The sequence below is a fragment of the Cebus imitator genome, unplaced genomic scaffold (genome assembly GCF_001604975.1).
Source record: "Cebus imitator isolate Cc_AM_T3 unplaced genomic scaffold, Cebus_imitator-1.0 Scaffold759, whole genome shotgun sequence".
Classification (NCBI taxonomy): Eukaryota; Metazoa; Chordata; class Mammalia; order Primates; family Cebidae; genus Cebus; species Cebus imitator.
This window is the reverse complement of record NW_016108074.1, coordinates 409,437-431,292: the sequence shown is the minus strand read 5'-3', so window position 1 is coordinate 431,292 and position 21,856 is coordinate 409,437. Positions and strand designations below refer to the sequence as shown.

At 43.1% G+C, this 21,856-nt stretch overlaps 1 protein-coding gene across 1 annotated transcript in view; it reads right to left on the bottom strand.

Annotated features, from left to right (window-relative positions):
• ALAS2 (5'-aminolevulinate synthase 2) overlaps positions 1 to 21,856 on the bottom strand; it is a 22,381-nt gene continuing 525 nt past the window's right edge. Inside the window, exons 2-11 of the mRNA XM_017519605.2 lie at positions 16,831 to 17,026; positions 16,049 to 16,171; positions 15,091 to 15,201; positions 12,380 to 12,602; positions 11,648 to 11,832; positions 8,830 to 9,009; positions 6,440 to 6,604; positions 5,609 to 5,877; positions 4,371 to 4,533; positions 1 to 289 (exon numbers count right to left, since the gene is read on the bottom strand). Of these exons, the coding sequence (XP_017375094.1) occupies positions 126 to 289; positions 4,371 to 4,533; positions 5,609 to 5,877; positions 6,440 to 6,604; positions 8,830 to 9,009; positions 11,648 to 11,832; positions 12,380 to 12,602; positions 15,091 to 15,201; positions 16,049 to 16,171; positions 16,831 to 17,011 (1,764 nt within the window). The 5' untranslated portion in view covers positions 17,012 to 17,026 and the 3' untranslated portion in view covers positions 1 to 125. The remainder of the gene's footprint in view (positions 290 to 4,370; positions 4,534 to 5,608; positions 5,878 to 6,439; positions 6,605 to 8,829; positions 9,010 to 11,647; positions 11,833 to 12,379; positions 12,603 to 15,090; positions 15,202 to 16,048; positions 16,172 to 16,830; positions 17,027 to 21,856) is intronic.

The window sequence follows — 21,856 nt, the reverse complement described above, 5'->3', positions numbered from 1 at the left end:
TGCTGCGGTTTATGCTTTATTTTTAGGCTCAATTCAGCTAGAGGCACACAACAAAGCAGAGGACAGGAAGAGGCCCGGACCCAGGTGAAGTGCAGGTGGGGTCTGGATCCTAGGCAGCTGGCTTCTCAGGCATAGTTGGTGACATATTGGGGCCCCATGTTCCCAAAGTAGGAACGTTCCCACTCGCTCATGAGCTCGAAGTGTACAGGACGGTGACAGAAATTGCAGGCAGCCACAGACACATCCTGGAGGGGCAGCCCCACCTCAGTCCAAGCCAGCAGCAGCTTCTCTGAAGGTGGTAGGGGGAGGGGAGGGAAAGAATTGGTTAGACTAGATCTTTCAAATCTGTCAGTACAGATGAGCCAAGACATTGATCCCCCCAACCCTTCAAGGTGTCTCAGGGTCAGAAGTAGCATACTGTTTGCTCCAGTGTGTGCCATTTGTATCTGAGTGCTGAGATATACATTATAAAAGATTGGGAAGCTCTCCTTTGACACAATTTGAGGCCATACTCCCTATGTATAGGATGTGCTGTGGCCCAAGAATGACTGCTTGGAAACTCCAAGCCCTGTGAGGAAAATGATAATGACAGTAACCATACTGTGTCATTGGTGCTGTGACCAGGAAACCTGGGATAGGGGATCCACCTGGGGGTGTGAGAACCCAGAGAGAGGAACCTGACCTAGCTAGGGGAAGTACCCCAGGTATGTTCCAGGGCTCTGTTCTTGGCCTTTCTGTGTTCATGCCCTTGTTGATCTTTTCTAGTCACATGACTTTGAAGACCATCTATATGCTGATGGTTCAGAAATTTTAATCTCCAGCCCACACCTCTCTACTGATTTCCAAACTTGTATATCCAATGGCTTTTCTCCATCTCCACCTAGATGTCTAGTATGCATCTCTAACTTATGAGTACAGCTGAGCTTCTCATGTCCCTACCCTCCACCAAGCCATTCTACTTTTCGCTTTTCCCATCTCAGTGGATGGCAATTCTAGTTGCTCAGTCCAAAAATTTCAGAGCTATCCTTTATTTTTCTCTTTCTCTCTTACCCTATATCCCATCTATCAGCAAAGGCCATTGGTTCCACCTTCAAAATCTGACCACTTCTTATTGCCTTCATTATGATCAAGTCTGAGCCACCATCATCTCTCACCTGGGATATTACTGCAGCCAACTGGTAGGTCTCCCTGCTTCTACTCTTGCTTCCTTTTAGTGTATTCTCTACATAGAAGTTGGAGCAATTCTGTTAAAACCTGAGTCAGATATATCAGTCCTGTGCTCATATCCTTTCAAGGGCTCTCAGAGTAAAAGCCGAAATCCTTCAGATGGCCTACCATACCCTATGCAATCTCGTCCCACATTGCCTCTATATATTCAATTTTTCTGTCTCTGACCTATTACACCACTCCACTCACACCCGTCTTCTTACTGTTCCTCAAATATAAAAGGAATACTCCTGTGTCTTCCCTGCCTCAGGCTGCTCCCTCTTCCTGGGATGCCATTCCCTTAGATCTGCCTCACTAACTCCACCTCCTTCAAAGCTGCTCCAGTGTCACCTCAGCGTCCTCTACCCTTGCCACTCTAATAACTACAACTCTTCTCTGAACTGGCCCCTGCCCCCTTATCCCATTCTCCTTATCCTGCTTTATTTTTTCCCACAGCACTTAGAACTAACGTGCTACTTAATTTGCTTATTTTTAGTAATGTTTTTTGACTGTCCCCTTCCACTAGAATGTAAGCTCCAGAGGGTAGGAATTTTGTATCTGATTTGTTTACTACTGCATCTCCAGTGCCTAGAACAGTGTCTAGCACACAGTTGGTACTCAGTAAATATTTGTTGAAAGAATGCCTAAGTCTAGAAGATGAAGGAAAGTAAGCCAGAGGAAAGTGTGAGGGAGGGCATTCCAATCAAAAGCAACATGAGCCAAGTCCCAGAGGTAAGAGAGCAGAGAAAAATGACAAGTCATTCACGGTAGCTGGAAAAATAAAATGCATGTGGGGAGGAGGTGAGGGCATAGAGATCACCATGTGGAAGGCATTGAATGCCATGCTGAAGAGCTTCAACTCTGTCCTATAGGTCAGTGGTTTTAAAATTTCGGAGTATACATGCCTATCAGTACAAATGTTTTAGCATGTACCTCCAATCTCTGTATATTTGTTTATATGTTATATACATGTATAATTGTCAGTCTATATATTAAAGATCAGTATCAATGCTTGATGTCCTATTTTTGAGATTAAAAAACCCCATAAAATTATAATACATATTCTGTTCCTTCACCCTGTAGATCATCTTGTATACCTCACCTTGGAGGCCACTGCTTTAGAGTCTGGAGGGAGACATAAAGGGGTTTAAGCAAGGGACCAATATAGTCAGGTTTTTAGAAAAATTCCTCTGGTGGTCAGCCTGGAGAAAGGATTTGAGAGGAGCAAGAGAGAAGCAGGGAAATTAGGAAAAAACCATGATGACATGGATTAAAGAAGTGGCAGGGGAGAAAAGCAAATGGATTTGAGAGATGAGAACTTTTTCAAGATTTCAGGATGGATTGGCTGTGGAATTTAGGAATTGGTAGAGACATGGTGGATGCCTCGCATATATTCTTACAAAAGCCCAGCCTAAGTAGACATTCAGAGAACCAAGAATACTGAGAGCTCTATAATTGAAGTCCAGAGCAATAGAGCATAGTGAACAAAAGGCCCAGGAGTCTGGATCATCAGCTCAGAGAGGCGGTAGACCTAGTGGTTATGACCATGGAGGTAGAGACAGACCTCCTAGTTGCAACCTAGTAGCTGTGTGACCTTGGATCAGCGACTGTATATTTTTGTGCCTCAATTGCCACATGTACAAAATGGAAATAATGAGAGCATCTCTAACTCATAAGGTTGTTGGGGGGATTAGATGAGTTAATACGTGTAAAGTGTTTAGAACAGTGCTTGGCACATGGTAAGTACTTAACGTTAGCCAGCATTATTTGATGTTTTTAAATGAATGAATGAATGGCACCTACCTAGCTTGTCTTCCTTGAACTCTCATGCTGCCCATGTTTCAGACAAACAGAATGATGTTCTCAATACATGCCCCCTGCTTTCCTGTCTCTAGGTAATTGCTCATGGAATTCGCTTATTCTGGAATATTCTTTCTTTTTTTTTTTTTTTTTTTGAGACGGAGTTTCACTCATGTTACCCAGGCTGGAGTGCAATGGCGCGATCTCGGCTCACCTCAACCTCCGCCTCCTGGGTTTAGGCAATTCTCCTGCCTCAGCCTCCTGGGTAGCTGGGATTACAGGCACGCACCACCATGCCCAGCTAATTTTTTGTATTTTTAGTAGAGACGGGGTTTCACCATGTTGACCAGGATGGTCTCAATCTCTTGACCTCGTGATCCACCTGCCTCGGCCTCTCAAAGTGCTGGGATTACAGGCTTGAGCCACCGCGCCCAGCTGGAATATTCTTATAACATACTCACATGTACTTCAACATGCATCACAAAAACTTCCTTATAAACAAAGCCTCTCCAATTTCATCCTTCCCATGCTCTCTAGCCATAATGTGCCCACTCCCTCTAGCTCTCAGAATACTAGAGCTCATCATACTGAACCAGTACCATCGATATCTGGCTCCTCTGCTAGACCATCAATTGCCTACATGTCTTTCATCTAACATGCCTGGAATGAGCACCTGCTCAATGTCAGGCCCTGTGCTAAAAACTGCACCCAACAGAAATCCCGCAAACTTTAGGTGAATTGACTAAACTGGCATTTTCAGGGTAAAACGCAAGTTACTCAGCTCTACAAACCTTTCAATCCAGTCCCTGTCTTGTGTTGTCTTTGTAGACTCATAGGCTGATACTCCCCTGCCCCACTCCATTCCTATGACCCTACATCCCAATACCACCTGCTTATTGTTCTTGATATATACCTGGCTGCCTCTCACTCTCCTCACCTTTCTTCCTGCTCTTCCCTCTGCTAGGAATACTTCTTCCATGCCCTCTTTCTGTTAATACTACTCACTTTGCAAGACTCAGCTCATGTGTCACCTCTCCTAGGAAGCCTGTCTTGGATCCCTCACGCTGAGTCAGGCCCCTCCTTTCTGCTCCAACAACTCTCATGCACTGCCTTTGTGGAGCTTTGATGTCATTGTGGAGCTTTGATCTTTTAATGTCATTGTTTGTGTCGATTATGGTATCCCCAACCAAACTGAAGCCCTACAAGTCTAGGGGCTGTTTCTCATTTATTTGTGACACCAGTATAGGTGCTGGCACACATTAGATATTCCAGAAATATTTTATAAACTAATGGCCTGTGTCCTCTCAGCTTCTCTTTCAGATCCTGGGGCTGAGGGAAGCGAGGTACCCATGTTGAGAACTTACCCACAAAATCTTCCATCATCTGAGGGCTGTGGTGGGGGGAGGGTGCCAGGCGCAGGAGCTCTTCACCCCGGGGGACAGTTGGGTAGTTGATGGCCTGCACATAGATGCCGTGCTTGGAGAGCAGGAGATCACAGAGCTTGCTGTTGAGTGCTGCATCACCCACCTGGACCCAGGAGAAAGGCCTATCAGTACCTGCCACCCTGGCTCCACCATCACTAGCTCCATTAAGTAGGTGGAGGGAACTAGATCAGGGAACATCACTGAATTTTGGGACAGATTTTTCTTTTTCACTAGGGGCTTAGTGGCAGCTCCAGAATTTCTATGGAGGAGGAGCTCAGAGCTAGCAATTGGGTTTGAAAAGGTTGGAGCAGAGGTGGTACCAGGAGCTCTGTTTGGAAGTTGTTTGTGGAGCAAGCACACTGATTTTACTTAGCTAATATGTTAGTTTGGGATGGTTCTGGGTGAGAAGATAACCCCACCATGCCAATTCTTGGGTGCTGTCACTAAGTTAATTCATACAATAAGTGTTTAAAGGAAATACTAGGTTAGCCTAAAGAGCAGTGTCTATTTCTCATCCACAAAATTGTCACAAATAAGTGTCCTTTCCCTGCCCTGGCTTGCTGACTCACACAAATACATGTCATTTAAGAAAGAAGTAGCAGTTCATTTTTAAAGGCAATAAACGCTCATAGTTGAAGATCCAAAGTAGCAGCTAGTCCCATGGCTTTTGATTTTATTTTTCTATCCTCAATTCTCAATAAGAAGTACTTTTTACACCAGGACCATAAACACACACATACACATACACGTATATATGCACATATACGAAGCGAAAACAATTTTTTCACAAATTAATACCCTTACTATGTGTGATGTACTCCAACATTTTCTATTCTATTTCTTTTTTTTAAACTAAGGATAACCCACTAAGCTGATTTTGTGAACCATTAATTGTCTTGATCCAGTTTGAAAAACTCTGAATTAGAGGCCGTGAGCACTCACTATTGTTAGAGTTAGGATAATCTAATAAGCCTGAGGTAATCGCTGATGCAAGGAAAAGACTGGTTAATCCAGAGTGGCTGATAATTTTTCAAAAAGGGAAACAAAGCTGGCAATAAGGGGAATGGTTAGCAGGAAAGCAAATAATTGAAGACAGGAATGAATGTAGGTTTGTTGGGAGTGAGGAGGCTCCCAGAAGAAAGAGGTGAAGGGGGCAATGGGCAGGGTGGGTCTCTCACCCGGATGGGGATGATGTGGCTGGGGCAGGGGATGACGGGAAGGCCCCTGTCCATGAGTAGCTGGCGCATGTGCTTGACATTGCGCTGGTGGGCTCTCCTCAGGGCTTGGCCCTCCTCTCCCTTGAGGAGCCGCACAGATTCTAGAGCTCCAGAAAGCACCATGGGGGGCAGAGAAGTGGTAAAGATGAAGCCTGCAGCATAGGAGCGCACCATGTCCACCAAGTCACGGGTGCTGGCAATGTAGCCACCCACACAGCCAAAGGCTTTGCCTGGATAAAGAAAGGAAGAAGATAAACACAGATCCCATAATCAGTCCCCAGAGGAACAGGATCATGTGCCAGATAACATAAGCGGGTGTACCAGAAGTTGGGGCTCCAGGCTCTCTTCCCAGGCCTCTGCTCATCTGTCCATGGCAAGGCAGTCAGAGCTGATAATTCTGCTGCTTTGAGATAGGACTTTCAAGTCTTGCCATATGCAATGACTAGATAGGCAGGAGCTGGGTGGGGACCTTTAGCTGGATAGGGTCAGGAGTGGAGCTAAGATGAAGCTTGGGGCTAGGGTCGGGGAGGAGTTTAGAAACACAGCTCTTCACATTCTCAAGTTGAATCTAGCTATTTGGCCTAGCTCAAGGTCTTTTCAAAAAACTCTCCCAGACTTTCTCATCAACTCTGCCGTGGGATGTGAGTGGAGAGAGGGAGTCTAGGAGGGCAGCAACCTGGGGCTGTGAATTCTGTCTGAACAAGCCCTAGAGCTTTGGGGAGGAGGGAGAAAAGAATTTTTAGGGGCCTCCTCCCTGGAGAGTGTATAAGAAGGCCCAAAGCATTCACTTACCAAGAGTTCCAGAGATGATGTCAATCTTGTGCATAATTCCATCACGTTCCCCAATCCCAGCACCCCGGGACCCATACAGTCCTACAGCATGGACCTCATCCACGAAGGTCAGGGCCCCATACTGGTGGGACACATCACACAACTCCTCCAGCGGACAGATGGCACCTGAGCAAAGCGAAGGGATAGAGATAGGACATCATAACACTTCCTCAGCTCCACCTCTAGTGTGGAATTTCCCATCCATGCCTTTGGGTTGGAAAAGGATGTTGTAGAGAGGAAGGAGGATGTGCACCTTTATTTAGAACTATTAACCTCTGTGTATGGATCCATTGCCCGTATTCCATCCCTGCCTTCTCTCTCTCTCTCTCTCTCTCTCTCTCTGTGTGTGTGTGTGTGTGTGTGTGTACGTGTGTGCGTGCACGCACGCACGCGCTGGTGCATACATGTTTGTGTGTTCTTCAGTCTGGGATCAAAGCTTGATTCTATTTTTACTTTATTCTGACAATGTCTGTTTTCCTGTTTCTGCCATGTTCAGCCTCTCTCTGCCTCATTTGTTTGTTTGTTGGTTTGTTTTTCGTGCAAGTCTGTGTGTATCCCTGTGTACTCCCTGGAAACGGAGTTGTAATACAGAAGAAACATCTTCAGGTGGAAATAGGGGTTCCAGGCCAGAATTTAGAAATGTGAGCAATTGGTGGGACAATCTGAGGGGAGTCAACTACAGGAGGTGGAACCTGAGACAAATGACAGTGTGATGATTCAAGCATCATTTTAATAGGAGAGATTCAGCCCAAGGATCAAATGTTTGGGCAGAGTTTGTACCCCAAAAATAGGTAAATAAAGAAATATTCATTTGCAAATGCAATGAGGTAGAATGGTACCAACATAGTTTCAACTAGAGAAATGAATTTGAATAGTCTTAGTGGTAGAAATATACGAAAGAGATAGGATAGTTTTACTTTATTGCTAGTGTTAGGAATGTGGGAGTGGGCATAGTAGTAAATTCCTTACATATATTAACTCATTTAATTTGGATACCTATTTAATTATTATTAAAGTGAGACACAGAGCAATTAAGAAGCTTGCCCAAACTAGTAAATGGTCATGCTAGGATTTAAACATGGATAGTCTGGTTTTAGAGCCTGTGTATATAAGCATTACATGGCACTTAAGATAGCTGAATCAGGGAATACTGTGGACTCTTTGGTTTCAGTTGGAAAAGTGACAAACTGAAATGAGTTGAGATCCTCTTCCCTTAAATAATTCCATAAAGGGATGCCTAAAACACATGATTTCTATACAACAGGGCCAGCAATAGAAAACTTTGTGCATGGTTTCAGTTGAGTGAAGAAAGGAGGTAGGAGTGTGAAGATCATTTATTTCTATTAAGGCATAATAACTAAAATGGTTTACATAATCTCTAATTCTTATAACCAGATATTTTACCTTTGGGAAAATTGAGGCTTAGACAGTTAAAGAGTTACCCATGGTCATAGCCAGTAACTGTCAAAGTTGGGATTTGAACTCAGGTCTCTTTGCCTTTAAAACCTGTTTTGACCCCAATGCTTCATACTGGACCTTGAAAAAAGTCCTAGGCAATGGTTTGTGAAACTTCCTTCATAGAAAGCTAACACTGGAATGATTGATTCACATATTATTTCTTTTTCTTTTGAGACGGAGTTTTGCTCTTGTTACCCAGGCTGGAGTGTGATGGTGCAATCTCGGCTCACCGCAACTTCCGCCTCCTGGGTTCAGGCAATTCTCCTGCCTCAGCCTCCTGAGTAGCTAGGATTACAGGCACGTGCCACCATGCCCAGCTAATTTTTTGTATTTTTAGTAAAGACGGGGTTTCACCATGTTGACCAGGATGGTCTCGATCTCCTGACCTTGTGATCCACCCGCCTCGGCCTCCCAAAGTGCTGGGATTACAGGTTTGAGCCATCGCGCCCGGCCTCACATATTATTTCTAATAAGAGAAGTGTTGCTTGAGGAATTGGAGTTTTATATGTTAGAGTGCAAATACTCACTTTAGCACCAATTTGCTGAGCCACTCAAGATGAATTGGATGCCAACTCTGAACTTCAGTTTCTTTACCTATAAGATGAATGTAATAGCTGCTTCCATTTTTTGTCATTTACTAGCTGTGTGACCTTGGACAAATGACTCTTATGTCTCAGTTTCCTTATGTAAAAAATCAAAATAATAACAACACCTATCTCATAGAATTGTTGAGAAAATTAAGTGAATTAATACATGTAAAATATTAATAATTTTGCTTGGCACATAATAAACACTATAACTGTTAGAAGTTATAATGTTATCATCATCATCATCCTCCTCTTCATGGTTTTTGTGAGACCAACACTAGTAAACATACTCACACATATACATACCATCCATGGAGTGGACAGTCTCAAAGGCCACAATTTTGGGTGTCTCAGGGTTGGACTTCTCTAGAAGTTTCTTTAGGTGGTCAGGGTCATTGTGCCTGAAGACAAACTTGGCTGCTCCACTGTTACGGATACCTTGGATCATGGAAGCATGGTTGCCTGCATCTGAGTAAATCTCACACCCTGAGGAAGCAGATGCATAACGCTTAAGCTTCTGTCCCAGTACTCCCACTTCAACCTTCAGGTCTGACCTGGGAAAGAAAAGGACCAACCCTTTCTTCCCTTTGAAGACCTTGCTTTGCTTCCTCCTTTTCTGGGAACCTTTGTGACACTTCTTTCTCTCTAGGAAGGACTTCCCTGTTCCCAGATTCTGACCCCTACATCCTTCTCTCCAGTCATTTGTAACCCTGGTCTAGCCTCTGACTGCCTTGGGGTGGAAGAACATTTAATTTCCCAAGAAGCTTCGGAGTTTTTTGAGGACAGAACCTATTTTCCTTCTCCCCAACATATAAGATCAAGACTTGGAAAAGGGATTACCCCAGGGAATGCTTGCTGACTTGGACTGATACTAGATTCTTCCTAGTCTAGATAAAATTCCATCTGTTCCAGGTAGCATCCACCTGCTTGTGGTTACAGGGATGGATATTTATCAGGCTTTCACTGTTGGAATCATAAGCTCATGGCATGTTAGAGCTGGAAGGCCTGTTAGCGATCATGGAATCTATCCCCTTTACTATACAAGTGAGAAAACTAAGGTCCAGAAAGACTTGAAGAATGCAGGGCTTTTTACTGGGTAATTCTGTTGGGGCAGGTGGGCATGTGAAATTGGTAGAGGGAGTTGATTCCTGGATCCCCCCCACCCCTGCCACCAACTGCACTGCCATCAAGGAGCTGTGGCCTTTTTATAAGAGGGATAACCTCCACCTGAGAAAATAGGTTATGGCTTTCTGGAGAATATGGCTTAAAAGACAAGCAGACTGGGAGTTGCATGGCACTCTGCTTCTGGTGTCCAGTATAAGAGTAAGTACATAGTAGATGCTAAGTAAACATTTCTTGAATGAATGGATGAATAAACTGATGACTGATTTATAAGTAAGTGAATGAGTATATGAATGAATGTATTACTGAATGAAAGAGGGGGAGTGCAAAAAGGTGAGGCTGAAGAGATACACAGAAACCAGATTATTGAGAACTTTAGAAGCTGTGATAAGAAATTTGGGTTTTGTCCTGGGGTAATGGGGATCCACTAAAGGGTTTTGACGGGGGGTGGTGGATGAGAAAGATAGTTTCGCATTAAAAAAATTCTGACTGCTGTGAAGAATAGATTATATGAGGGCAAAGGTAAAATTTTCTTTGAAAAATGATGTTGGGTCAGGCTAGGATGCTGGCAGTAGAGATGGAAAGAAGTTGAATTCTAATGGTTTAGGAGAGGATGGATTAAAAAAATCTTAATGATGTTGAGTTTAGTTGGGGCTTATCAGTGAACTCAAAAAAAGATTCTGAGAAGTGATGGTAATATTTTTGCTGTAGCGAAGAATCAACAGGAGGTGAAGAAGTCGATAGTAAGGGTGGAGACTTCTCTCAGGTAGTTTGCCTGTTTTAGGGAGGGAAGAGAAAAAGCCGTAGCTAGAGAGTGATGAGAGGTTATGGCAATGTTTTTTTTTAATAAGATGCAAGAGACTCAAAAACATGTTTAAAGAGTGGGAGAGGCTGAAGATACAGGAGAGGGCGAGAGAGCTAATAGGTCAAGATTCCTAAGGAGGTAGAAAGGAATGGGACACAGAGCCACAGTGGAAGGATTAGTCACAAGAAAAAGGATACTTCCACTATGACAGAAGAGAAGTGAGGATGAGAAGAGGACACATGGAGATGCTTATGAGTTTGTAGGTGCTTTGTGGCTGGGAGTCAAGGATGTTGCTGTCTGGTATATTCTATTTTGAATGTAGTAGAACATGAAGTCATCTGCTAAGGGAACAGGGGAGGATGGGGTACGGGAAGGCTGAGGATAATGGTGGTTTGGCAAAACTGCCCCAGAAACTTGGAGAACTGACCAGGGAAATGGGATTGCCAGAGAGCATGGAGAACCCAGTAGAGGTTAAGACTGTGAATTTTTAGTGACTCCTGTCTGAGCAACTGTATGAGCCTAGAATTGATATAGTGAAGATGGAGAGTTGTATTCATTCTGGATTGGGCCATGGTGGAAGGACAGCAAGGCATATGAGGTAAGGACAATAGTGACTAGAGAGTAGGAGCCTGGGAATATGGGAACCAGTGTACAAGTGAAGGAATTGGCTTTAGGCAGAAGGAGAGATGTGCCTTTCATTGTAAAAGGAAAGAAAGAGGCAAGGGTAGATGAAAAATTAGGTAAGTGTGTAGGTTTGGTGGCAATAAATAAGGATTCTTTGTCAGGGGGCTTCTGTTTTTATTGTGAAGTAAGATGTGAGGTTATTTACTAAGTGTGAAGGAAGAGGTAGCCAGAGGTTTTAGAAGAGGAGAAAAAGTTTAAAAAAGCTCCTGTGGAGACATAAAATAACTATTTGTGTGTGTCAAGAGTCCAGTTGAGTTGGGAGGTGACTAATTTATAGTGTTTCCCTTCTGTGAGGTTGGGTAATGTTCCCCAGTAATGTTCCTCCCTAGGTGTAGAAGGGAAGAAAGCAGAGGTATATAATCATCCAGTGTTGTGGATATGCAAGGTAGATAAGAAGGAAGAACAATAGGAGTGAGAGAACTCCAAATACAGGGAAGGAGTGATGGAACCAGTGAAACTGGATGCTGTATTGCTGGATATCAGACCTGAGCAAAGCTCAGGCCTCGGGCTTACCTGGCAGGATCTTGGCCAAGGTGAAGAGAGTAGAGTCATTGGCCACAAAGCAAGAGGAGAAGAGCAGGGCTGAGTCCTTCTGGTGCAGCTCAGCCAGCTCCTGCTCAAGCTCCACATGAAACTTACTGGTGCCTGAGATGTTGCGGGTACCACCAGCTCCAGCACCATGACGCTGCAGGGTCTCCCTGGCCAGGAGAAAACAGGAGAAAAGGAGAAGCAAAAACTCTTGTCAGGCATCGAGGAATTGGGTGTGTTTCCCTTGCTTGATGGGAGTCAATGTTGAGTTAGTGATCCTATATAAACTGTGTCCTATGAGACAAAGTAGAGGGAAGAATGGGGAGGATAAGGAGGCGTGTGCTTTCCTTCTAGAACTTGAGGTAATTAGGGAGAAAGGGAGAAGCTAGCTTGTGCTTGAGTAGTTTGGCAGACCTAGAGGAGGTCACACTGCATCTCTGGCAATACGAATTCTGCAGCTAGATTAAAAACTCGGGCAGAGTGGCTTTGCTTGGTCTCCCATCCTTCCCCTCCATAGCACTGGACACCCAAGAGTTTGGGAAACATGGTGTGTTGACTGACTTCGTTCATATCCAAGGAATAGATGTGCTGGAGGACCTTGAACAAAATAAAGTGGTGGTAGAACCCAGGTTTCCACTGCCAGCTCTGCCTTTTTTTTTTACGTGTGGTTTTTCATCTCCTCTGGCCACTGCTGATGGCTGAGAGCCTACTACTTACTGTGTGGCTTGCAAGACCTGAGGGTGTCGGCTCATGCCCAGGTAATCATTACTGCACCAGACAGACACATCCTTTGAGGCCACAGATGCCTCAGAGAAATGTTGGGCAAAGGGATATGCATCAGCCCAGCGGTTCACAGTCTTGAACACACGGTAGGTGTGATCTTGTTTCTTCTCCATGATCTTGTCCCTGAAAAACTGGTCATAACTGAAGACATAGTTTCCTGCAGGAGCAGATATGAGGATGAAAAGAAATCATTTTAAGTCTGTTCCTGGCTAGTCTTATTTTACCCATGTTGCTGATTTTGAGTTCTCCAACTCTTTTTCCACATATTCATTTATTTGCTCAGTTATTGACTTATTGGACCACATTAACTCTCCACTACTTCATTCAGCCATCCTTTTGCTTACTCATTCACTCATTCACTCAGTAGTTCATTCACACATTCACTTAGACTTTCCCATCTGTCTTCCCGGGTTGGTGTGGCAGCCTCCTTACTAGAATCACTACGTTCAGTCTTAGTGGAAGGAATATCAACAGATGTTGTTTCTAGCAATCTCTTTGCCACTTCCTAGCTGTTTGGCCTTGAACAAGTCAAGAATCTTCTTTCTTACTTTAAATTTCTATGTTTGTAGAATGAAGCTAATAATACTTTCCTTGGAGAGTTGTGAGCATCTGATAACCAACAACATGTAATATATCCAAACTAATAAATGGCACATGGTAATAGTAGTATTATTACTGCTATAGTATTGATAGTCATAATAATACTAATAAAAATAGCCAATATTCAATTATATTATTATAGCTAACATTTAATTAATACCTAATACATGTAAGACTCTTTCCCAGGAACTTTATAAATATTTAATTTATTTCTCACAACACCGCTACATGGACAGTTCTATTAGTATCTCCATTTTACAGATGAGGGAGCTGGGGCATTAAGTGTTAGGTAACTTGACCAGGGTCATGCAGCAAGCAAGTGTTCATTAAGTAAGTAACTTAGAGCCTACTTCTTTAACCATTACCACTAAAAATGAAGTAACTTTATTTCCAGGAGAAATTGAAATAACGTTTGTCAAAGGGCTTGTTAAACTCTAGAACTCTTTACATGAGACAGAAATCACGTTGCAGACAGCAATTTATGTGGCTGCTGGAGGTGCAAATTGGTAACATCCTTGCTGCAGAGATGTTTGGAAATATGCCTCAAAAGTTTTTAAAATGCACACACTGACATACCTAGAGAGAAATATTTGCAGCATATTTAACAAATGATTAATATTCAGAATTTATTGTCTAAACTCTGAAAAATTACCACGAAAAATTTCAACCCAGCAGAAAAATGGGCATAGAATATGAACAGACAATTCAATAAATGTAGAAAAAGATTCTTAATTAGGGAAAATAAAACTGGGCAAACAAAATTTCACCTATCAATTGATAAAGATTTAAAAGTTTGATAATATCAAGTGCCGGTAAGTGTATGAGACTATGGATACCTTCCTTGATAACTGGTACAGCCATATTGGAGGACTAATTGACAATATTTATTAATATAAAAAATGTGCATACCCTTACATACCAAGAATTTCCACCTCTGCATGTCTATCCTAGAGAAACACTTGCCTGTGTGCACAAGGAGCTACATTCAAGGATGTTTGCTGCACCACTGTTCATAATAGAAAAAATTGGAAGCAACCAGAGGATTAGCCAAATCTCTAGTATATCTACACTACAAAATATTTGAAAGCATTGAAACGTAAGGTAGACACATATGTGTTAAAGTGGAAGCATCTCCAAGGTATATTGTTGAGTGAAAAAAAAAGGCACAGAGCAAAATATATAGCGAGATATTATTAGATAAAAATAAAAACTGAAAAAAATAATACTATACATTTTCTTGGAGTACATTTGTATGTACGTAAAACCAACGTACAATCTAAACTGAAAGAATACAAAAAATTGGAAACGACAACCTAAATTATAGGTGCTTGATTAACTGAATGATATTGCATCCATTCTATACTCATGACATTGTCAAGTGAACAAAACAGCATAACAAACTCCACGTAAAATAAGATCACACTTCTAACAAAAGCATGAGTGTGGCGAAGAGAGCAGAGGGTGTGTGTGTGTGTGTGTGTGTGTGTGTGTGTGTATGTGTGTGTGTAGCCATAGAAAAATATCTGGAAGAAAATATAACAAAACCTTAATGGTGGATGGTGGAACTCTGCATGACTTAAATTTTCTTCCTTATACTTTCCTGTATATGCTGAAAAATATTTTACCATGAATCATATTCCTTTTATATTAGAAAATAATGTATATGCCATTATGAAAATGAATATAAACATGTGCAAGAATGGGGAAAAGGTGCTCTATGAAGAGTGAGAGTTTTTGAGGGAAGCATGGAGTAAAAATAATGGGAGTAAGCCTAATATTTAATGAAGCCTCATTAGAAACACTTCTATAAATGTAATTTTATTTTCTTCTCATGGTAACCTACTGAGGTAGGTATTAAATTCCACTGAAGGAAAGTGTCTTACTTGCCAAAACACCTAGATGTAGAAAGTGCCAGCATTAAAATTTAAGCTCAAATTTCCTTTGATTCCAAAGCCCTTCTGTGGTGTTTCCCCTGCTATGACAAAAGCCCTTTTAGAATGCCTTCCCTATTTTGATCCCCTTTATTTCCACCTCAGCAAACTCACCAGGCATATTGTTCTGAATCAGGTGTGTGACTTTCCCAGAGATCTGCTCCTGCTCCTGGGGACCAGAAAATGGCTTCCTTAGGCTGGCTGAGACCAGGGAGCTGGGCAGATCTGAGATGGAATGTGAGATTGATTCATTGACCATGAAGAGAATGGGGGGAAAAGAAAGCATGTATTGTCCTCTTTAAGCTCAATGCAACATATGAAAATTCAAGCTTATAAGGTAGGGACACCTTCTGCAGCGAGAAGAAGTCTTTTGCAAGGTGAGCTTCTATATATCTCCCTGAATGGAGACCATTACATTGTTAGGAAACCTTCCATAAGGTGAATCATACTTCTCCCCACTAGGATTTTCCCTTGGATGAGTACCTGGGACAGCCACCCTTGATCCTGCATTTAGAAAGTAGATGCAGGACAGTGCACCTTACTCTTCTTTTCTAAACATCATTAAATTTCAATTTTGAAGTTTTTGTCCTTAATGATATCCCAAAGGGGCCTATGAAAGATGTCAAGAGTGTAGACATCTTTCAAGTGTGATTATCTTGGGTGGTCTGCACTAATTAAGTTAATCTGAGGATCTGCACCGTGGGTAAAGGAGGTACCTACTCTCAGTTCTTTCTCTTTCATGCAAATCCATATTTTCATAGAGTGGTCTGAAATGTGGGAGCCCAGCCTGTTGAGATCAATTTATTCACCTGAAAAAGGAGTCAAAATTCTAGAGGGCTCATCTTAGAATAATGACTAAAAATTTCAGGAGCCTGTACATGTGTGTGTGTCAAGAACGGTGTGCTTCAGCATACAGTCTAAACTGTTGCCTACTGTGGCTCCCCTGGAAAGACTGGATTCCTCATCATGGGATGTGTACTGGCTGCTTTTGTATTATCCTAGCTCAGGACAGTGATATAGTGGGTTCAAGCATTAGGAGTAAAGGTTGCATAAGGTGGAACTTGACTCCAACCTGTCTTGAAAGCCTTCACATCCTCCTGGACTTCTGGGGCTGCCTTCTGCACAATCTTGCTCTTTCTATCCTGGAGTTCCGACAGCATGAAGGGACAGTGGCCCTTGGCCCAAGATGGAGAATCTATGCAAAGGCAAGAGAGTAATTGGGGTGCATTTCTAGTCATAAGTTCAGCTCAACAATGATTACTGAGATCTAATGTACCCCCAAAGACCTATCTCAGGCTATTGTAGAGACACAGAGATAGATGAGTCTGGTCCCCTTAGGGGACCTCCTAAGCTGGTGGGAATAGCACACTCTGAAGACACATTGTGAACAGTGCTGGGATAGAGGAAGTACAGGGGCTATGGAAATTCAGAAGAGGGAGGAGACATGAGCCAGAATTGGAATTAGACAGTTTGGAGGTCTAAGCAGGCTTTGCAGAGGAGATGATGGCCAAGCTTAGTGTCAAATGAGAAGTATGAGATTCTTCAGTACAGGGTCTAGGAGAGGGTAATCTGACAGGAGCAAAGGTACCAAACTCTTGACACAATAGTTGATTTAGGCAATTTTAAGTAGTTTCAGCATGTTTGGAGTATAGTGTGTGAGGGACATGAGAGTGAGACTCTTTCTAGAGAACCTGGCAGAAGACAGATCCTGGGTATATTTTGGGGCCAGTTAAATGTGTCTTGACACTTTTCCCATGACCTCTCCTAATTTTTAGGCAAAGACGGCCAGTATGACTTGGGACTTTTACTCCAGGACCTTAACATTCTCCCCTTTTGCTAGCAGCCTTTTCTTACCTCCTCCAGCCTTTGTTGCCTTAAGGTGGATTTGAGAACAGTTTGGTCCTTGGGTGGCCAGGATGGGACAGCGTCCAATACCAAACAGGAACTGGTGAGCCCTAACCACCTTTCCTAGGAGGCTTGTAGGGCCCCGGGCAAGCACTGGGCAGCACTGTAGCAGCATAGCTGCAGTCACCATCTTGAACCCAAAGTTCTGCAGAAGACATGGAAAAGATGAGATTCCATCATTTGATCCTCGTCTTTAGCTTCCCACCCAAAACTTGCTGCCCTCCTCAGAGATTCTCTTGTTGCCCTTCCAGGGAAAGAACTTTTTTCCCAATGTTAACATGTACCAATAGGACATCTGAGAGGAAGAAATAGGAGACTGACTACTAAGCAAAGGGGTGAAGGAAAGAATTCTAACTGGAGGTCAGAAAGCCTGGATTCTGACTCACACCCTGGCACTGACCAACTCTGTGATGATGAGGATCACTAAAATGTGTTTTTGTGTGGCAGGATGAGAACTGCCAACCCACTAACCCTTTGATCAATAATTAAAACCAAGAATCTTTCTAAGAATGTTGGTCTTAGCCAAGTGAAGATTCAAGCCTGTTAATGCAAATGTATGTCATTGGTCAGAGCTCCTGAGGCTTGGCCCAGGGTGTTTCCTGAGCAGGATCAGTCAGAGAGGGAGAAGGAGCTTGAGGTCATATGTATCAGTTTATAAAAATCCAGGGAACAGGAAGGAAGTGTACACCCTAGGTCCTACAGACTATGTGCCACCAGTCTGATATTTTGCTGCCTTTGAATTTGCTTCTGGATCTTGTATAAGCACAGATACAAGAAAAGGTGAAAGCAAGTCCCAAGGGATCTGGAAGACAAGATACAAAGACATAGTCTATGGGTTAGTGAAAGAGGCAGAGGCCAAGACAGAGGAGAGAAAGGGGGCAGAGAGATCAGAAAAAGAGAAAGCAAATGACATATAGGCACTCAATAAATATTTGTTGAATTTTGGGGTAAACTGATGAATGAACAGAGTCTGAAATTGGGGAAGGAGAAGGGACTAGGAGAAAAGCCAGAAGAAAAGAAAATTGAGGAAAGATGAAAGAAGGAAAGTAGAGAGAACAAAGATGTGGTGGTGCTGGTGGTGGTAGAGTTAGAAGAACAAATTGAGGGAGAAAAAGAGATCAAAGGTAGAGGGAAAAGGAACAGGGTAGGGGTGAGAGATTGAGTTGAGAGAAAGAGAAAATGAACAAAGAAAAAGGGGGTGGGGAGAGTGCACACAGGGATAAAGGCAGAGACTGACAGACTGAGGGACATGAAAGTCCCATGAGGAGAGGTCAGTGAGTCTAGAGGTTTATACAAAGATTCATAAAAGTGAGAGCAGGAGAGGAGAGAATCCAGCAGGTGTGGAGAGTCAGTCAGACACAAAGATAAAAAAGAAATGCTGCCATAAATTGTGAAAGGGTAAGTGAGTTTGGTGAAGAGGATCATGGCTCTAATTGAGGGAGATGAGAGAGAGATTGAGGGACAGAGAGAAGAGAGTAGAGAAAATGACAAGATCAAAGGATAGAGACAGAAGTGACTATGTGGTGGGGGGGGGGATGAGGGTTAAGAGGAATTGAGAGCTGAGAGTCACCAAGAGAAAGATAGCTAGAGAGAGCAAGAAGGAGAAACATGTAAAGAAAAAGGGTAAATTGGAAAGAGAGTCAGAAAGTGAGACAAGATAAGAGACAATACAATGGGAAAGACCTGGGAGAATGTGGGAAGACTAAAGCCTTGACACCGTGAAGAAAGTTACTGAGTAGAATCTCCTAGCACCCTCAGCCTGATATTGTGAGGTACAGGTCAGCTCATGGCCCTGTCCTCATATGGCAACCTCCTTCATCTCCCTCCCTTCCTGATCTCACAGAACAAGAACCCTCCCCCTACCTTACAAAGCAACCTCTTTTTCTTGTTCCATCCCAGAGCAACCTCTCCCCCTCTCACAGGCTGTCACAGCAGCTTGGGTTGGTATGTAGGGCCAAGGTATGTGGGCCCTGAAACTGGAAAAGACCGAAGGGTTGTTGGAGGGACTAAATGAAACAACCCAAGTTAAGCCTTTAGGGTAGTGTTTGGCTCATAGTAAATCTTCAATAAATGTTAGCTTTTCTTATTAAAATTCCAGCTCTCCAATTTCATTGTTGGATGTTCTTATATAAATCACTTCCCCTCTCTGAATCTGGGCTTTCATCAGCTGTCAAATGTGAGGTAATTATACCCACTTTGCATGGTAGGTAAGGAGTTGGATCCAGTGCCTACCTCCTATCTAAAGATATGCATTTCCCTTACCCTGCCTGCTTGTGAAAGCTAAAGCACTTGGGTCTGAGCCTGCAGACCACAGATAAAGCTGCTGGAGTTTATCACCACTGGGGTCTGACCACTCCCCAAGCCAAGACCAGGGTGTGGGAGAGAAGAGGAGCCCCTTCCTGGAATCACGTCTGAGCATCTGGCTAGAGCTGGCCTTGGCTATTGGTGGTGAGAAGTGGATGGCCCAGGAAGAGGCAGGCAAGGCAGATGACGAGGCTTCAGGCTTGTCATAAACTCTTTCCCCCAACGTTAATATTGGCAATAATGATGCCAACAACATTGGGGTGTGTAGTGGGAACGAAAGCCCCCAATACTGGAGGCAAAGTCCAGTCTTGCCTTGGGATGGTGGAGAAGGCCTACGTCCTGTATATAAAAACAGGAGAAATTAAAAATACTCATCATTACTAAGGGGCTTTTGGCCATGATATGCTCAGGGTCCCGGGAAAATATAGACCACTTCTTGGAACTTGCTGAATTCTCAAATTCTTTCAAGTTCCTGTTCTCATTTCTCATGTTCTGTTACTCCTTTCCTGAAATTTGCTCTGCCTCATTCTGCCGGGCCATCATTATACCCATGACCCCGTAGTCTAGCTACCATGGGCTCTGTTTCTATTCCATCTCATTACCTACCAAGAGGCTAGAGTGAGTAAAATTGAATCAGGGAAGCATTTTAGTCAATTTAGGGTATAGAAAGCATATGCTGTGGTGCCAGACTACTTGGATTTGAATCCTGGCGCCACCACTCACTAACTTTGGGACCTGAGAAAAGTCACTTCCCTACTATATCTCTTATATCTGGAAAATGTTGGTAACAAAGACAATCTGCATCACAGGAATGTTGTGAAGATTTATTAAGATAATCCTTATAAAATATTTAGCAGAGTACCTATCCCAGAGTAAACAGTGAAAAAGTGTTAGCTATTATTTTTAATTGATAGACTTTATTGTTTTTATTTTCTCCATTTTCCATGTAGAAAAAATGAAGGTACAGCTAAGGGAAGTCCCATTAAGAATACACCAGGCTGGGTCTGGGAAGCTAGAGACTGATTCTTGTCCCAATCCTGTCACAATTTATTGTGTGAACTTGGGCTCTGTAATTCCCCTCTCTGGGCTTCGGTTTCTCCACTAACATTGTACTAGATAATTTCATAGATCCTACCTAGTTCTGGTAGTCAAACACTCACGGAGCCCTCTGTACCAGGTCCTGTTATCATGTCAACTCTGTGATGATAGGGAAACTGAAGCCCAAAAAGATTCAGTAACCTGTCTAGATCAGAAAGCTGGTAAATAGGAGAAGCAGGATTTGAACCTAGACAATCCGGTTCCAGAGATTCTTAACCACAATGGATCTGTGATTCAAATATTACTGCCCTTTTTTCTTGACTGAGGGCCTGACTGTAGACATTTATCTCCTCTGCTGCACTAACATAGGCCTCTTTCCAGGTCAAATGCCATTTGTCACCAATGCCTTTAACCAAAGAAACAGATCTGTAACTAAAGTGGAATTTCAGATACTGTTGAATATTCATTTACTCTACCATTTAATAATTTACATACCTACTGTGTGGTAATGCTTGCCAGGCATCTTCTTAAAATAATACTTTTAACCAAAGAGATGATGGTGAAATTTCAGACCAAGTAACAGATTATTACTCAAAGGTTTTCCCTACGCCTTTAAAAATCCTCTCTCATGTCAGCATCCAATCTGTAGTCCTACAGGTCAAAAGGGTCAACCACAACTCTACCCCAGCAGAGAGCCAGAAAATGCTCATTGCAGCATCCCCTGTCTCCCCCACCCCTGTCCCCTCCTTTTGTGGCCTGCTTTGCAAAAATCAATTAGGTCTGGAGGGGAAGTGGTAATTTTTCTTCAGGAGTTAGAAACATCAGGCCTTACTTCTCTTCCTAGTACCCCTTTCCCACCACCGAAGAATCATACAGAATTTTAGATACCTGGAATTGGAGAATCAGAAATTCTTAGAAACAGGAAAATTCAGAAGATCACAAAATCAAAACTAGAAAGGGTGGTGGAAATTATAGGCCAAGCCTTTTTATCAGAGGGTGAATGACTTGCCTAGGGTCTCACAGTGAATTAGGGTGAGAATAGAAATCTGCTTATTTTCTGTATAGTGGCAATACATTCCTCTTCCACTTTTTTCACTTATTTCTTCTAATTATTCATCTCTCAATTCCCCCCAAATATCTCCTTACCCAACTCATCATTCCCATCACCCCCACATCTCCTTAGTTTCCCTCCCTAGCTCTGTCCTTCACCCCAAGGCTCTGGGCCCTGACCCATTGAACTCTACTATTAGCCCAGCAGGAAGAGGGAGTCAAAGGGAGGGAGGAATGGAGAATTGCAGGAAGAAATATTAAGCCATTGTTCTTGATAGAGAGGAAGAGAGAGACAGAAACACAGAAACTGAGAGATACAGAGCTGAGGAAAGAGACAAAAAGGGGGAGAGAAAGAAATTTAGAGAAGCCGGGCGCGGTGGCTCACGCCGGTAATCCCAGCACTTTGGGAGGTCGAGGCGGGTGGATCAGAGATCGAGACCATCCTGGTCAACATGGTGAAACCCTGTCTCTACTAAAACTACAAAAAATCAGCTGGGCATGGTGGCGCGTGCCTGTAATCCCAGCTACTCAGGAGGCTGAGGCAGGAGAATTGCCTGAACCCAGGAGGCGGAGGTTGCGGTGA